Below are 18,666 nucleotides of genomic sequence, written 5' to 3' on the forward strand. Positions count from 1 at the left end.
AACAGGTAAATGTGTGTGTATATGTACCATGAAAGTTGAGAATGAAGAACCCTCCAGTTGAAAAGTCTGAGTGAAACCGGATGAAGACTTTCATGCTGGTACTGTAGGCCGACTCTAATGCAGTGTTGCCACTGAAGACTCCAAGCTGAGGACTGGAGGTATCTGGGCCGTCCCTGCATGTGGAGAGAGTGAGGGAGAGAGGGCGAGAGAGAGAAATGATGTCACTCAAAGCAGGATAAATCAAACCTATTTCAGCAAAGAAAGACAAACCAAGAGTCACATAGTTGGCAGAAAGATTTTTGATAACCCTGCATATGATATAGAGAAGAGTGATCTACTTCTCTGATTTTACTTTTGTTGCAAGTAAAGCTGTTGAACTATCAAAGTTCAAGATTCCAAGATTTATCCATCAAATACTCAATTTTTTTTTCAATATGTGGAGTGAAATGGAGGGATGACATACTCAGGAGGATGTGTTTGAATACTAGTACAAGTACAATATTAATAATGTGATATGATTTCAGAATAATAATTTTAATAACTTAGTAATAATTGTAATAATTATAATTTCTCTTTCTAATTTCTTTATAATATATATCCTTTATGTTCTATAAGAAGATGAAGAAGAGAATATTTGGGGTCTGCAAGGCAAAATCATAAAAGTTACATGATTTTTTCAATCATATGTTGCCGTACAGTATTAGAAAAGAGGAGTGTCATTTAAGTATTCTTGCAGGTGTTAAAGTATCATGGCTATACTACGTAGGTACTATAATAGGAAAGATTTCACACAATCTGTCTGAGAGTTTTAAAAATGTTTCTGACATTATAGAAATGACATTTCATGCCATTACATATGCCACTACATATAGATGCTTTGAATAAATTCTCACTGATCAAGTGAAGCAGTCTGACTCAGAGTAACAATCTGAATGCATTAACGCTTTAACAGTGTATAAAAAGTGATTTACAGATCAAGCAACTGACATAACTAACTTGTGTTTTGAATAATGCTTTCATGTTGCACTTGGAGTGGGTAGATAATGTCGGCATGTAATACAGTGAACAGTTATGTGAGAAGAATAATTAGCAAGTTATATTAATATATTATGTCAAATTACAGAGAGCTCATGGGAATAAATTAATAACTTTATAAAACCTTTATCATGCATTGTATCTGCCCAGGTTCAACCTCAATTAATTGTGTCTGCAACAGTTTTTATTTTCTCTTCTATTGTGTGTTAAAACATATAGATTATTCGCATTGATCTGCTTGCAAAAATTCACCCCCTGTCAGCCCAAAATATATTTTATTACAAATCTACAATTATCTTCAAAACTGCCTCTGTAGATTCCTTCTAATGGAAATCCATAAGCGTGATGAAAAACTTAAATGGGTACATTCGGGTGTGATTTGATTATTAAAATCACACTGAATAAACAAACTGCTGACTGGCGTCAGACATCAACAACGTGCTGGTGAATGTGTCTACCATGGCTGTAAAAGCAAAATCAGGTGTCGGGATGAGATTGGACTTCGAAGAGATTGGACTACTGGTTGTGCATTTGTTTTCACTGTCTGGATTTAATTACAGGGAGGAACAGAAACCAAAAGAAACCCTTGCTTTTAAAATAAAACACATATCTGGTGAGTCCACATGCTTGTTCATTGCAAAAAATATTTTAGGTTTTTTTTCTTTGCTTTGCTTTTTTCACCAATTTCAAACGAGTTCATTGAACAAAGCCCAAGGATTAAAGGCTTAACTTCACTCATTAAATATTGAATGTTGTTGAAAGGTTACATTTTCTAAAGTTCCTAAATGCCCAGTTTTAGGTTTTTAATGAACATGCCATTGGATTAAACAAGGGTTTTTAAATTTTAATTCATGAGGAGTGCCTGGGATCTCTTGGCTCCTTAATAATTTAAGGTCTTCTGAAGGTGTTGGAGCTCATTTGGAGAATCCAAAAATGTGCTTTTTGGGTCATTTAAATCAAAACTTAGTAAGAATTGTGTGGCTCTGTTTTTGCTTTGACTGAAAAATACACAAACCCAAAAGCACTTTTTTGCAAAAATCTTACAATTGAATTTATTGAAAATGTATTTGGGGTCTGTATTTATTATCTAAACTTATTTCTCTAAAGATCAGAATTTATAAAAGAGCACAGAGAAAACCTAGACTCAGCTCGACCTTTCCCTCGATGAAGTAAGAATGTGCTCCTGTGAAAGCCATTTAATGAAGTCAGTACCTTCAAGCCATAAGATGCTGGCAAACAAAAAAGCTTCTGGTGTGAATATCAACACCCGCGAGAGTGAATGAGACACATTTTAAGTGAGTCTTACCCCTGAAAATGAAGAATAAAAATAAGTTTGATTCATTAAGATTTAGCACTGTCTATTTATCCACTCTGTCTGACTACTACAGATGGTTGCCACAAGCACAGTGAGGTTGAGAATAGAGTGGGATTGGGAGGAATACATTAACGCTGACAATGAGCAATAGTGGCTGACTTGATTCACAAACAAACAAATCAGTCCTCTTCTTCTCTGTACAGTAAAAGCAGACAACAGTTACACGATAGACAGAACAGTGGATCCATCACAAAAACCTCTTGTAAGAAAACAGATGTCTCTCATTTTTTAAAAGCAAAATTTGTTACAAATGTTCAGAAATAGAGCTTGCACCAAAAATTGTTAAGTAACAAATGAGTACGGTTTGCTCTCCATCAGCACCTGCAGTTGAAACTGACTGATTTTAACCCAGGACCAAATATGAACAGCACACTATATAAACTAACAGCCTACAGCATGTGCTGTACATAGATAATAATGTGATCAGTATATACTGTGAAATCAGAATGTAATTAATTAAATGGATTGGCTTACATTAGCTATCTAGAATAGCCTAAGGTTTGCAAACATATTAAGATCATTGCGTCTCATTTGCTAGTTTTTTCAAAACATAATAAGATTGTGATGTAAAGTACAGTTTTGGTTGCTGTAAATCGGGCTCAAGTAAACTCTGGTATTTAAGTTGAATGTGTGCAATGTATGAATCAATTGTGTGGAATTGTATAATAATAAACGAAAAAATCTAATCAATGATTTTAAGTTTGTTTTAAAAATATGGACAAATAATTAGAAATAATCTAATCCCTACTCCAATTTTAATGTTCTGTCATATCAATATTAAAAACCTTATATTTTGAATGAGTCATGAGTCACTTTGTACGGTTTATGCTGAGCATGGCGAAGACCGTTTGAAATGTTTTTTTTTCATTTGAGCCCACCACTTTTCAACACAAAATGACACCCTTGGGTAAAAAATATGAAACATTATTTCTAACGATTCTAGGATGTATCTTAAATGTCATCTTTTCTTGTTCAGACAGGCTGCATTAAAGTTGAGTGCTGTGATTTTCTGAGCTTGTCTGACTAGTTGAGTGAAATAAACAATACATTTCTCTATAAATTTTTAATAATTTCCACCTTGTTTTCTCAGAGATTCATATCTAGGATGGTTTAAATCATTAAAAAACATCAAATAGAAGAATAGTTGTAATGTTGGTAAACTGTGTGTTTTTTAAAAAAATACTGTGTTTGATTTTGTCACATGTGAGTGAGTATACAGCATCATAAACCACTGTGTTGCTCTGGTCTTAGATCCACAGCCCACTGTTAGAAATGGTTGAGTGATATTAGGCAATAAGCCAAACACAACTGGTGGTAGACCACAGAGACAGTTTGGCTTCAGTCCCTGACATCTGGATGCAGCCTGCTGTCACATAAAAACCAGGGGCATACAGGGCAGAAACCAGCAGACACACATCACTGAAATATGGATTACACAGAACATAGCAATGCACAAGGAAAAAGACACCCCTTGCAAGGTTGACTGATGACAAACCAAAACAGGAGGTGGCCGGTGAAGGAGGAAATCAGCATATCCACTGACAGCAGTGGTACAATGAATGATCAGAGTCTAAGTCTAAGTGTATGCTCCTTAGATCATAAACTACACTCGCTGACTTGTCTGAATTTGATTGATGATTGTAAGAGTCAGCTTAACATGGACAGTAACTATGAAGAAATCTCAGCCAGTAGCTTTCAATTCAATGTAATACATATTTTTTTCATTTGAACTTTAGTTTGTTTTTGACATGCTTGTTGTATACATATATATTTTTGGTTCCAGGATACAGGAACACATGGCACAATTTCAATATTATGGCAGTAGACTTAGTACGTAAATCCAGCAAAAATGAATACAGACATGAATAAATTAGGAAGGAAAAGAAAAAAGAAACAAGACCACTACAATGGGAAACATATATACATACTGTATATATTGAGTCATACTTCAGGATCATAGAGTCACAAAGGAGACTGATATGACTGATATTTAGATATTTACTAGAAGCCCAAAACTTGTCCGAGGGGAAACATCTCCTCCTCCCGATCGCCATTTATTCGATAAAGCATACCTTCAAAAGATGGTGTTTACGAAAATAAAAGGGAAATACTCCATCTTAGTCTTGTGTGTTGATCAGAGTTGTGAGTAAAAGTTTGGGTGGGCCCCGGAAGATTTTTCCAATTTCAAATTGGGCCGAGTCATTCTTAACTTTGGGAATGGCTGCATCAAAACAACAATTGCTTTCTGTGGTGCAAAGCCCAGGATGCAGCGATGGCGTCCCTGCAAAATAGTGTCTGGGTGAACTTGTTTTGTGGGGAGGCGTGGGGAGCCTTAAAATGGTTAAATCCACACAAAAGAAAAGATAAAAATACCCTTAGCTCGGGCAACTTGTTATTTTTATTTGCTAGCTCAGAGGTTGTTGTCGTTTTCTATAGAGACAGGAATTTTGAAAACCCATGCAGATAGTGGAAGGAAGGAAACAGTCACCCCTGGCAGGTTTATACCCATAGTCCACATCTATTGAGTCAGACTAGAATTGCACTAACCCATTCTTTCATTGCTGGGGCCTCTGTTTCCTTTCAGTGTCTTAAAATAACTCAACAGAATGTTTTTATACCCAAAATAATAACAAAAAATGCACACTGTAATATGTTTGGTAATTTTATAAATTTAATATAATTTCTGTGCTTTGGTTTGCTTATTCAAATCTTGTTTGACTCATTTTGGGATCAAACTCTAGAGTTAACCATTACAAGTTCCAAATTTAATTAAAAATATGCTCCCAATGAATTTCTTATTAACCTAGCAGCTCACACAAGGCATATTGTGCTTCCTTCCATTCTATGTCCAACTGAATTCAGAAATCCAAACAGTCAAATGCTAAATCATGACAAAAGCAGTGGCCCCAATCTTAAACTCTTATGAGTAAAATGAGATACAGTCAGTTATCCAGTTTTATTAACAGTTAACTGAAACATTAAAAGGTTTCAGATGGCTGTTTTCAGAAAGCCTATGTTCATAATCAAAATGTAATTTAATTGACTGTCAATCCATTGAACCTCTTACATTGCTCCAATGCTCCACATGAAAAGCACATCAGTTTCTGTCTGCACCCAAAGACTCATAAAACACATTCCTTGACACTAAAAGAAAATTAGATATAATATAAGATCTGTTCAAGAAAAGATGAGCAGAGAATGTTTCTCTGTCCAAAAAAAAAAGGTGGCCAAAGTCACTGATGCAACTGACTTGATCCAACTTGACAACAACTGGAGGGCAATGGTAGATGTCCCCCTGTGCAAACATATAGTGCAGCTGTCTGGAGTAAAACAAAAGAAATTGTTTATTGGAGAATGTTTGCAGGTATAAATATCTGTAAAACCTGTAGTTTCGAATTCAGTATTATTTTTTTTTACATCAGACAAATCAAATTAGCAAATCAAATGTAAAGAATGTAACCATGGGTTTCAGTACTCTTCTATTTACATGGCTGTAATGCAGGAGCAGCAGACCTTTGGATCACCCACTCTAAATCCATCTGAGGCCCTGGAAGGTAAATGGCATCCCACTGGGTCTGAGAAAAACACTCCTCCGTTTGGTGTCAGCCCCCAGTCACTCCCAAATATATTCATGTGTTTGAGATATAGCTAGATTGATCAGAGCAACATTCCAACATGTATGCACTAATCTTACATTACAGATGTCTTCTGGTAGCCTACAATCTATGAATGTGATTTAATAATTTTGTTCCACATGAAATGTGCCGAAAACTCATTCATCACCAGAATCAATTTGCAACTGCAAAATAACTCGATGCCGCGCCTCTCCGTGGCTATATCCATGGCTCTGGTGGCTGTCGAGATTGAAAGCGAGGAGTCACCTACTGTGAATGTATTACTTTCCCACTGCGGGCATTTCAGCTGCTCACTCCCTTGAGTTTGACTCTTGAGCCTGAAAATGAAAGACTGACCACAACCAAACACCCGATATTTCTTTTTAAAACCAAACAAACACCAAAAGATGACAGGGCCCAAAATCCTACCTGATCTGAATTTTCTTTCTAATAAAACACAGGCCAGTGTTATTTTTGACAGCAAACACTGTGCTGACCGAAGCTATTAAGTGAGAAATTTCTCTTGGACTGACCCAAACTTGTCAGATCCAGCCGGGTCCCGTTGGATTTGTGAACCCAGCTCCACCACTCCTTTCATTACATTTCCCACTCCCCACTGAATCTCATCATTACTGCCAGAGTTCCACAGCCCTCTCCGGGTCTGCGTATGGCCATGGTACTGAGTTAGATTGAATTGGTCAGTGGCCCCATTGTAAATGCATTACTCTCACACTCCCTGTATTACAGTCTTACCTCAACACTGAATCCTATTATTACTGCTGGAGAGTCAGTGTATGCATAGCACAGAGTATGTATGTATTAAGAGTCTATGGAGCCATGATCCCTGTGTATCAACAGTGCCATATACAAATACATTTGGCTTTGTGTGCACCTTGCTTTACGATAAAGTCACAACCACTTGACACATACTGATATATACCTTTGAACAGGCAAGACTGTGTTTGTATAAAGTAAAAGATGTAATGAATAAAAATGCAATCAACACCAGGGATAAGGTTATCACCGATAAAATATATCCCAAAGAAAGTATGTGTGAAAGAATGTGTATGTGTGTAAGAGAGACAGAAAAAGATGAATAAAAAATAGAGCAAAGTTGATACAACTTCACTATCTTCTTATTAGTGTGCAGGGAGGAGGCAGACTATAAGTACATTCAAAAACTTACCAGTCACTGATGCAATCAGTCCTGGGATAAAGGGTAACATTGAAAAGAAGCTTGTGCATTTGTGTGGATATGTGTGTGCGTGTGTGTGTGCATGTACGTTCAAGTATGAGCGAGCCCAGACTTACCAGACGGCGATGTAATCAGTGACAGGCTCTGTCTGCAATAAGGTAAAGTTGATATAGACTCCATGTCCATGGGGAACAGTGATGAGCCAGCTGCAGTCTTGGGAGTTGGGGTATTCATTGGGGTACTGAGGTGAATAGATGGTCCCGTTTTCAGCTGTGACATTATAGCCGCAAGGAGCTGTAAAAAGCAGTGTTATAAGATTATCTATTTGCAAATTTGTCACTTTTTCTAATGCGCCAGACCTGCGAGGATCAGGAGAAGAGGACAAGAGTAACTGTTGAGCTGAAGACAGTGAGGAATACAATTATCATCATTATTTGCAGTAGTAGAAGTATTAGCGGTGGTAGTGAAAAGAGCAATGATTGTGCTACTGATGTATGGAGTAAATGATCCGAGTGACACAGGAATATTTACTTTCTACTTAACTGCTCACATTGCTGGCTTGTGATACCAATGAAAGATGAGATTTAATTTACTGAAATTCAATTAGGATAACAACATTTTGTAAACGTCTAGATTTTAAATTTACAACCAGTACATGAGGGATGGGGATGTCCTGGGGTAAAACCGATAATAACACATGTGCAACAACACAACAACAAAACAAACTGCCTAATATGACAAGTGTACGTTTTTTAACAACATTAATCAACACATATTAAAACTATTATAAAACTATTCTTACCCTCACAGCGTGGAAACGGGTGGTTCCACTTCCTGTTGGTCCCATGCAGGCATGTTAGTACTGGGTGTCCGATCAAAACGTAACCAGGGTAGCACTGAAAAGTTACTGATTGGCCAGCACCGTAGTCACTGTTGATGATGTCACCATTGGGGAAAGGAAAAGGGTCCTGGCAGTTTTGAAGTTGATAGGCTAAAGAAAGGGATGAAGAGAAATGATTTCCAGTGTGAAAATTCTCCAGTTTAATTGCAGATTCACCTAATTTTAAACAACAGGAAAAAGCATACAGGCATACAGTTATAGTCAGATTAATAAGTACAATGCAGTTGTGTATTTGCTCCTTTGTATTCTACTGTGCAACCTTACACAGTAACCCTTTCTTCTGTCTTCCCAATTCCCAAAATGTAACTACAAAACAACAATTGCGATTCATTGCATTCATACCATTTTCCATCTACAGCTAATGGACTTGAAAGGGCATAAAAAAATCTATGGCCCACTGAGACTACTGGTTCGAAGTGCAGCAGCATTAATGGATCTCATCTTCTTCACAGTTATCTGGCACATGTATGCATAAAATTACAACAATTGCTTGAGGAAATATCAGCATCACAGGTCTATTTAGGGCACATCTCACTCTGCATGAGTGTCATGGCAAGTCAAACTCCTCTATTAGATGTGCCATTGACAGAGAGCAAAGGTGGCTGGTTTTGGAAAACCAGTCACAAGGAGAGAGAGAGGGATAGCACTCAAGAATAGGTCAATTCAAACAGGGTCTGCAGCACTAGACAGCCCCCGAGGTGCAGATTGTGCAAAGAGGTCTCACAGACAGTCTATGCTCACAGCAGCAGGGTCTAAGATGTGGGAGGGAGCAGCATACAACACAATCAAAGCACAGGATGTGTGCAGCAAAACTTGTGCTGCTGCACACATCCATGACAAGTCCCAAGTCCAGATGGGAAACGCCACAAGGGATCCTTTGGGACTTTTAGATACTGACAGGTATAACAAATATTGACAAAACTAACTGGACATTTTGGAAATGACAGATGCAAAGGATCCTATGTGGGAGCAGTATCAAGGGGAAGGAATGTGAGAGAAAATGTTGAGATAATACGCAAGAGTTGTGCATATGGCAGTGCATACACTTGCAGATATGAAACTACAACCAAGAAGGTGAAATGTGAGAGTCAACTGAACACTTAAAACAGGCAGTATGGTGGCTCAGTGGTCCTGGGTTAGATTCCCAGCTGGGGCAGGGCCTTTTATGTGTTTGCATTTTCTCCCTTTTCTTGTGTGGGTTTCCTTCAGGTGCTATGGTTTTCCCGCATCATCAAAACATGTATATTGAGTTAATTCTCCTGCCAGTGCCCTTGACCGAGGCATCGGTTTAGAAGTGGAGTCAGTTGCTGCGGGCGCTGCACAGTGGATGCCCTCATTTAACCCATCCCTGAAGATGATTCTCCTCTTCTCTCAAGCTGGCTTTGTTTTGAAACATCAGTTTGAATTTTCTTGTGTACTCACACTGATTTTTTGGCATATCACATGTCACCTCTGAGGCTTTGAGTACAAAATGTGAGCTTATATCATTGAGTGGGGCAGGGGTGAAAACATGCATCCAGGCTAAAAACTACCACTTGTGTTCATTCAACACAATTCAGGGTAGCATCATGAACCTCTGTGGGTATTGCATCCTCCCGTCAAAGATCTGTGCTGTCCCTTGAAAAAATAAAGCATCTGGTACACCTTCATATGAGGAAACATTCACAACGTTCACATTCATACAATGGGAATAAGCAGTGGCAAGGAACACAGTGTAAGGGGACTTGGCCATTGCAAATTGGGAGCAAAAGGAAAAAATATTGCGTTCATGTGAATGTAGGTTAGCTTATGTGTAAGTTAGTAAGCCTTGTTCTAGTTCTGCTGGCATATAGGCCCACAGTGCATCTCTTGTGTCTTTGAAGTGAAGTACTCAGGGCTACAAGTAAAGCCTGCTGGACAAGATGCCAGTCTCTCACAGGGGCTTACTAACAATCCATCTCTTTTAATGATGAGAGAAAAGCCATAAGGTTTTTTAAGTCTTTAGTGTGACTCATCCATGGATCAAAGCTCAAAACCTCATAGCAATACGTTTTTTCATCCTGCCCTTCATTTCTCTGAGTTGGGAAGGCTTTGTAATTCAGCAACTACGTTTGGATGTTAATTTATTCAGAACTTTTGAAGAGGCAATTTATTTTTTTTAAATCATTCAAGCAACCAAGCAACCCATCCCTCAGCATCCCTTCAGGGGGTAGCTTTCAGCTGGAAGTGCCTGCAGTAACACCTCAGGGTTTATGGCCTTTGTGTCTGCAGAAATCCCTGTAATAAAAAGACCAAAAACAATCTTAATTTGTCTTAAATCCCATGAGAACTCACCTTGATAGTTCAGTTTGAACCCCGGCCTGTTCTCTGAGTGGTCACTGTAGAAGTGGATGATTGTCAGGTGGGTTGTGCTCAGCAGAGTTGGTGGGATTTGCGAGCCAGTAAACTGTCCAATAAGAGCAGAGCTGTGCTGTGGTCCAGCCCTGACCTCGAGGAAGTCATGGTTGTCTTCAGAAGAGAAGTTTTGGAACTGAATATGGGCTCCTATGATACAAACACAGATTATAATTGACTATATACAATACGGAATGACAATATGAAAATTAGACTAAATGTGATTTTTATGGCCAAAATAATCGGGATGATCATTTTATGTCATATTTTTTTATAGATCTGAGAGTAACTATTGAGATTATACATTAGACCAACTGCAACAAGTTCACAGTATTCTACACTTTGATATCTATTTTTATGACCATATCTTTATCTGGTACTGGTATATTGTTATTTTTATATTTTGACAACTTGCACCAAAGATAGAACTACTGAGACAATACCAATAAAGCTGTCTTGAATATAATTTTGTTGTCATTTGAGTATACTATTATCAGCTCTGAAAATAAAAATCATCTTATCATCTAAAACCTAGCTCTAATTACACACAGGGACTTGTATGTCATGCATATAAAAGAAAAACTATGTGCTATTCAAACCATCCCTTACTGTAGTCAGCACACACCATGTGTCAGCCTCCAATTAAACATGTGGTGAAGCTTTCAATAAACCATGTGTTACTGCTGAAGAAGAAGAAGGTTCTATGTTCCCCAACTACACCAACAGATGTACTGAAAGTGACACAATCTTTTCAGGAATGCTCCTCCATCCTATAATACTTACCATATCCTGTTGGCAGGGTGATCTGCCAGGTGCAGTCCAGGTTGCCTGGGTAGTTTCCAGGGAAACCTGGACTGAGGATGACACCACTCATCTCAGACAACACCCCGCCACACCGAGCTGACAGCACAGGCACAGAAAACACTTTGTTAAAACAGGCAACGTATGAGCAACGTACAGTAGCAATCATCACTTTATCCTTTGTGCTTCAAAAGATAAAGAAAGGTTATACACCACAGCAAAAACAGTCAAAAATGGAAGCAACCAAAGGCTTTTGAGCAGAGGGGATTTATAGTATTGATATTTCCACTCAGTGGCCACTTTATTAGGTGTTATGTGAGCTAAATGAATTTGAGAGCTCATGTTTTGTCTTTATGTCCTGTCTACAAGGACGTATGGGATGTACTTTTTAGTAAAATTTCCTCAATTCATGTTGATTTCTTTTTGCTGGATGATTATAAAAAACATGAGTTTTGCTTCAGGAATGAAACCTTTTCTGTAGCAGATTGTATTTTCTAAGCTTGGAAGAAAGGGTAAAATATTTTTGTTGTAAAAAAACCCGTAATTCTTTAATGAAATAAAATGTAATGAAATGTTTGACCACTGCACAACTATTGGGGTCTTGTAAGCACACAAGTGATGGGCAATTTGCGAGTGACACTAAAATAAAATATCATTTATATCATTTGTTATTTGTCAAGTAGTCACAGTTTAGAGGTGCATGGTAGGTTAAGATGTTAGACTTTCTAGCAATTGTGTTGCCTAACAGTTAATAAGATATAAAAATTAAAAAAAAATGTTATTATGTTCACTTAATTAGTGCTAAATTAAGTATATGAAACCAATTATTAGGAAACTGGATATTATGTTTGAAAAATGTCAATTCTAGACTTCATCTGTTCTTGGTCCATGAATTTCTTTAAATCCCTTAGTGTTGATGGGCATGTATCAAAAATGTGATGACATCTTATAATAGCAACCCTCTATTGAGAGATTTGTACATGATTTGGTTGTGTTTATGTGTTTATGACTGAAATGTAAAATACTCGAATCGACATATACTGAATGCAGCTGTTGCACAGCTGAGTAAAGTTAGTCCTGACATGTCAAGATTGACTTTAACTGGAACTGGCTTCCCAGACCTGCTACAAGTTTTCACCAAAGACTGAATTATTCAGGCCTAAACACAAACATCAATGTAATCAAGGTTCCTTAACACTATTGCAGAAGTTAGGAAGACCTGGCTCTCAGCACCAGGTACAAAATTCAGTTTGTACTCATCAGGTATATTGATCTTATGGATCGCTGACCCTATGTCAGTCAAGTTTCTTGCTTCCATAAATCTGATTTTAAGGTGAAACCAATTGAATCAGATGTGCATATGCTCATTTGATAAACTATTATTCCTGTAGAATGATACTCTGAGTCTCATTTTAAAAGTATTCAACTGCCAGATTACACACTGAAATGTATCAATGACTTAAACTTTTTTTTTTTTTTTTAATTTCCCTCATTAGGTAATAAGTATTCATCAAACCTTAGCTTTCCAAAAATACTCTGAAACAACAAGCGTCCATAAACCTGAAAACACAGAGCCAAACATGTCTCACACATCCACTAAAATGCTTCTGTCACTTGGCTGCGCTGGCCTAAAGGTTCAACCTCAACCTCACACCTGCAGGACATATTTCTTTCCCATTGGATCGATCATTCATACAGCAAAGCTGTGTGTGTGTGTGTGTTTGTGTGTGTGTGTGTGTGTTTTTGTATGTTACCTATGCAAAGAGGAGGTGGGTAGTTCCATCGACGCACAGTCCCAGGCATGCAGGAAATGTGAGAGTGGCCCTGAAAGTGAATATACCGTGGGTTAGGTTCAAGAAAACAAAAATAATGTAACCAATTTTGGTACAATTTAATCAAAATAATGTGTTTCGAAAAAGAGCTGTGTTTACATCTTATCAGGCAAAGTAACAGTGAGCAGTACATTAGCCAGTTAAAAGGAAGCAGGAGGTCATTTTTCTTTAGATAGTTTTATTTTTGACATTATATTTTGTAGTTTTGAAGGTGGGAATACTACTTTTGTCCACAGGGGCCTGTAAAAGCAACAAAATATCAAAGCTCCTTGTAGTAGCTTTAACTATGTACCATTGGTATCTAAAACTGTGTAAGTATACATTAATAGATATGTTTATTGACCAGTTTGCATGGCTGTTCACATTACCTGTAATGTGTACCCAGGTTCACAGGTGAATGCTACCACCTCATTGACCATATATCTGTCCCCTGTTTTAATGCCATTGGCAGGAATCATTGGCTCTGGACAGGTGGTAAGACCAACAGCTACAAAAAAGGGAAAAACAAACATAAACACAGTGAACAATTTGTTAACTATTACTTATCTCATCATTGATTCTTCTATGTAAACATTGCTGTCTTGCCCTTTATTCTCAAACTCATCATGGTTGACTTAAATCCTTTTATTCTAGTTTCTCTCTGCTATTCTCTACCTCGTCTTTGCTCACATACCTTCATGTCTAGAAAAACGTTACCATTGCTATTCTTGTCTTCTTCCTTCACTTGTATGTGACCTTTATCTTGAAATGCATTTTACCTCTCTTCAGTACTTTTACGGCACAGAAGACTTGTATGGCACTTCTACATTTCACAGGATAATGGTGCCTCTGAATGTAATAAAGCTTTTCAAAAAATAGGAGAAAATTACAAGATTTAGATTCATTTGACAAAGAGCTAAATTAATTAAGAGCAGATTAATTCACAGATGCTCTTAATGTTTTTTTTCTAACATACAAGAGCCTATTTATGAACTGACAGCCAGTGCAATAAAAGATCTTGTTAATTGTCACCGGTGACAGCGGCCTCTGAAATGTGCTTAAAAATATGTGACGGTAACATAATGACTTTGGTTGTGTATTCCCAACACAATAAAGGTTAAACACATCCTTAATAAGTTTGACAGCAGCCAGCCCTTTATCAAACAGCATCAGTAGGGGTGTATGTGTGTGTTCATACGTGCGTGTGTGTGTGTGTTTCTGTGAGTGTTTGTGTTTGCTTGTGTGTTTCACTTGGAAACTTCCGCAGGAGACTGCCCTAGAGCGGTTACCATGGCAACACAGGGGTGGAAGAGGGATAGAGAGTAAAAGACGGGGAGAGAGAGGAGTGTGCTTGTGTGCGTGTGTGTGCGTGTGTTTGATTGTTTGCTTCTGGTCTTGTTGGTTCATTATCTACCTTCCTACCAGCAAAATGATGTGATCCCACTGAGCTCACAAACACACACACACACACATATCCAGGTGGCCCAGCCCTGGTGTGTGACATTTGCAAGTGTTTGTTTGTGACTGTTACATGAGTGTGTGCTCTTCAAGAGGGATCAAGCATAACTGAATTAGCTGCATGAGACTGTAACTTGGAGACCTACACACACACATGTACACACAGTGTATTATTAGGCAGAGCATCAGCAAACTGTCAGGACAACTGATCAATGAAACTATTCCATTTGGCTGACCATCTCTCTCTCTCTCTCTCTCTCTCTCTCTCTCTCTCTCTCTCTCTTTGTGTGAGCAAACTGCTCCCTCTTTTCCCTGGTTATGACAGAGCAGCGCTGCTCTGTAAAATGCTGACAGCACCACAAACCATCCCACTAGGGCCACTGGACTACAACTAGACAGTGTCAGCATTTAAGTCTAACTGACTGTATTTACTATGCTTCTGTTTCAGTTTACTTGAGGATAGACGTGGGAGGGAGATGTCTCACTCTGCCCTTTAGAGTAAAGTCCCTTAAGTCAGCTTAAACTGATGAGAACATCATCACCACAATCATTCACGTGTCCCCAGCAGATGATTTTGTCCACATTACCGCACACCTGACAAGGAGAACTTTAAGCCACACAAACACACCTCAACAGTTGCTCGTTTTCCCTATTTCTACTGGAAACATAGAGGAAAACAGAAGACAGTACAGTGACACAACATAGAACAACAATTCCAAAAACAGTTCCACAATTTTATGATCATAAAGTGAGGTAATTCGTCCAATAAGCATTGCCATTTGGTTGCCTGCATCACTCTGCTGGAGATGCTTATCTCTGTGATTCACATAAATAACCTAATGCCTACCCCTAATGGTCTGTAAGTCATTTTTGGGTAATAATGCTTTTACAATAGTGTTGTGAGTAGGATCAGAATGAACAATCAACAACTCATTTTGGTGTTTTTGTTCTTATCACCTATTGAACAGGGAATTTGACCATTTGAGGCAAAACTCTGGGTTTAATGAAAAAAGTTGAAAGCCTGCTTTGTATCAGGACCCCCTGTATTGAACCTCTGAAGTATACTTGGAGCAAATTCTGCTCCAGATTAAAGTGTTGGCACTCATTTTGAGATAAGCAGAGCGACCATCTGAGTCCGGCAAAAGCTCTTATCATGGTGTAATGTATGATGTATTTTGTTGAAGGTGAGCTTGGACATTGTTCAAAGCTCAGGATGGTGTACTTGGACTTGGTTTCTGCGATAACAGCAAATAGCCTGCCTGTTGACACAATATTAAGAAACTGCATGTAGTGTTGTATTGACACATAATTGCAGATATTGATTGATACACCAGGAGGAAAAATGATTATTCTGTATAATATGTACAATATAAAAGATTTCTGTTTATCTCTCTCTTTGCCTTTCTCTCTCCTTACATAACCTATTTCTCCCTCTCTGTCTGCCTTTCTTTCCATCTCCATCCTCCCCTGGCCTGCTTTAAAAGTTGTATCTTTTTTGAAAAAGAGTGGTGGGGGGAAAATTGACATAGCCTAGTATCGCCACATTTTGTGTGGTAATACTGTATTGATACACAAACACCAAATATTAATTGTTTATTACATGAATTGATAATAATCCAAACACAAGTTAAACTTTTTTGGGTTTTAGAATAATAAAATCAATAGATTTAGTTGCTGATGAGGCTGCATAATCTACAAGTTACAATGTACAAATTACCTGTAATAGTACAGTAGTCATCATACTTTTGCATTCAGTTTAGTTGGATGATGTGGTAGACTGTAATGCAAACAGCTCAGTCGTCAGAGGGGTGCATTGCAACCTTAATGACCTTAATTTTATAACAGTGTTGTTGTTTATGACAGTCTGTCTGCTTGACAATCCCATTTTGCTGCATTGAAAATGACTGAAGAGAGATGAACAGACTGAAAACATTATTATTAGTATATTATTATTATCTTATTAGATTAAAGAGATGTTGACAAGGTTTTCCTTTGGGGCATAATTTGCAGTTGAAAAAATGTACTTAATTGCAATATATTGGAGTATAATGTATTCTACGCACTACTCAGTACATCGCAAAAGGCTAAAAATTGCAATTATATCATCTAGAATTTTGCCTCTGGTGATCCCAATATTTCCACATTTTGGACATGGTCTGAAATGTATGTGTGGAAAACCTATCCAGAAATCAACATACTGTATGCATACTGTTTATTTATGAAAAAAAAGAGAGAGAGAAACCCAATCAGAAAAAGTGTGCCAATACAGTTGGAGCTGATCTGAACAGACCCAAATAGCGAGAGAGAACACCAACAGCAGCATGATGTGCCAAAAACTGACAAGCATTCATGTTAAAAAAAAAGTAGCAACACATCTAATTTTTCCTGCCTTTCACAGCCCCCTTCTTTGTCCTGTTACAATTATGATTCACTGTAACATCAGAGCTGATACAGAATGCGCTTGGTTCCACTCAGGTATTAGATGAAGTCACATAGTCACACATGCACCCAAGACATGACCTTATAAGACTTAATATAACTTGGAGCCAGCCTGACTTGGGTCTCAGGTTGGTTACAAAGAGCACCGATGAAGACCTCTAATCAAAACCAGCCAGCACAATTCAACCTAAAATCCTCTTGTCATGGAAACTGGAAGACATCATACATAAGAAAAGCTAAAAAAGACTACCGCCTGCACTGCCAACAACTTAATATTAAATGTGCTGCAGCCCTGAGCAAAATAAATGCTAAAACATAAAAATAGAAGAGAGGCTTGACCTGCGCTGAATAATGATTTTAACTTATCTTAACTTAACTTATTATTTATAATACTGTACAGGAGGGCAACCACTTTAAATGTATCGTGTGAGATCGGGCACATCAGGTAATAAAAGCCACACTAAAAAGATCAGAGTGACCACAGCCAGAAATACACTGAAGCAAAACTAAAGAAACAGACACGATGTACTGTCCCCAAAAGTTAATATTCCTCCAGGTTTTTTTTCCTTGTGATGGCATGACGAATGGAGCCAACAAAAAGACTCCGCAGTTCATTGAGCCACAAATGAGGGCAGTCACCTAAACACACATACACGCACACACATACAGAAATGTACGTGCAAACACACACTACTCTCACACACACTCACAAAAGGGGACATGTTCATTGATGTGGAAGTGATTCTAAGCTAAAACAACTACAAAGGACTGAAAAGCACAACCATGCCCTGACAGGTGTGCATGCATTTAAATGCATGATGTTAATATCCGTGTCCGTACCTTTGTTAGTCTACATATTCGTGGGTGTCTTTTTTGGACTTATGTGCATGTATGACATGAGCAAAAGCAATTGTGCATGTGTATGTGTGTGTCTGAGTTGATGTGTTTCTGTTTACGTCCCTCTAGGTGTGTGTGTGTGTGTGTGTGTGTGTGTGTGTGTGTGTGTGTTCTGTGTGTGTTCTCCAATGTGGGTCTCAGCATGTGTGTATGCTCTCGGGCAGTACCAGTTCAGGTCACTGACTCTTGCTATTTGATGTTGAAGTTTTGGCTGCAGCTGTGTGTGTGTGTCTCTGTGGGTTTGTCTGCATTTGTGGTTTCTGGTGAGAAGGCATCCAATATTCAAGCATTTGTTATTCTATTAGTCTTTCTGTCTGTCTGTGTCTGTCTGTCTTTCTATCTATCTAACTTTGGAGCTTTAACTCACTCTTGTATTCTAGGTGAAAACCTGCTGCCACCACACTGATGTCACTCTGAAAGTGAAGAAGGAGCTGATTGGATGTTGAGTTGAGGAGGGCGGGAGCAGTTGTTCCTGTAGAAGACAGAAATACACATAAGATAAAACCAGTCGATGAGTTTTGAAGGTTAATGTTCACTAGATGATAAATATTCAAGTGAATTTTGCACAAAAAAATGGCTTCAAAGTTTATGTAACACAACGGTGGGCGTACAGGAGATTTACATTCAAAATACATAACACTTTTTCAGCGAGCCACATTTGACTTAAAGTCTTGTTTAAATCCTGAGACCAGCTGGGAAATTATGTGTAGAGGAGGTGAATGACCCCTCGCCCTCCGTGGACAGCTAGCATTTAAGTGTCCTTATGT

The 18,666-nt window shown here is 38.2% G+C and overlaps 1 protein-coding gene across 1 annotated transcript in view; it reads right to left on the minus strand.

Annotated features, from left to right (window-relative positions):
- csmd1a (CUB and Sushi multiple domains 1a) overlaps positions 1–18,666 on the minus strand; it is a 297,982-nt gene that overhangs the window by 54,774 nt on the left and 224,542 nt on the right. The window contains exons 39-46 of the mRNA XM_073463855.1: positions 18,267–18,371; positions 13,495–13,613; positions 13,049–13,118; positions 11,277–11,393; positions 10,434–10,643; positions 8,022–8,210; positions 7,336–7,513; positions 28–173 (exon numbers count right to left, since the gene is read on the minus strand). Of these exons, the coding sequence (XP_073319956.1) occupies positions 28–173; positions 7,336–7,513; positions 8,022–8,210; positions 10,434–10,643; positions 11,277–11,393; positions 13,049–13,118; positions 13,495–13,613; positions 18,267–18,371 (1,134 nt within the window). The remainder of the gene's footprint in view (positions 1–27; positions 174–7,335; positions 7,514–8,021; positions 8,211–10,433; positions 10,644–11,276; positions 11,394–13,048; positions 13,119–13,494; positions 13,614–18,266; positions 18,372–18,666) is intronic.

Source organism: Pagrus major, chromosome 4, assembly GCF_040436345.1.
Source record: "Pagrus major chromosome 4, Pma_NU_1.0".
Lineage (NCBI taxonomy): Eukaryota > Metazoa > Chordata > Actinopteri > Spariformes > Sparidae > Pagrus > Pagrus major.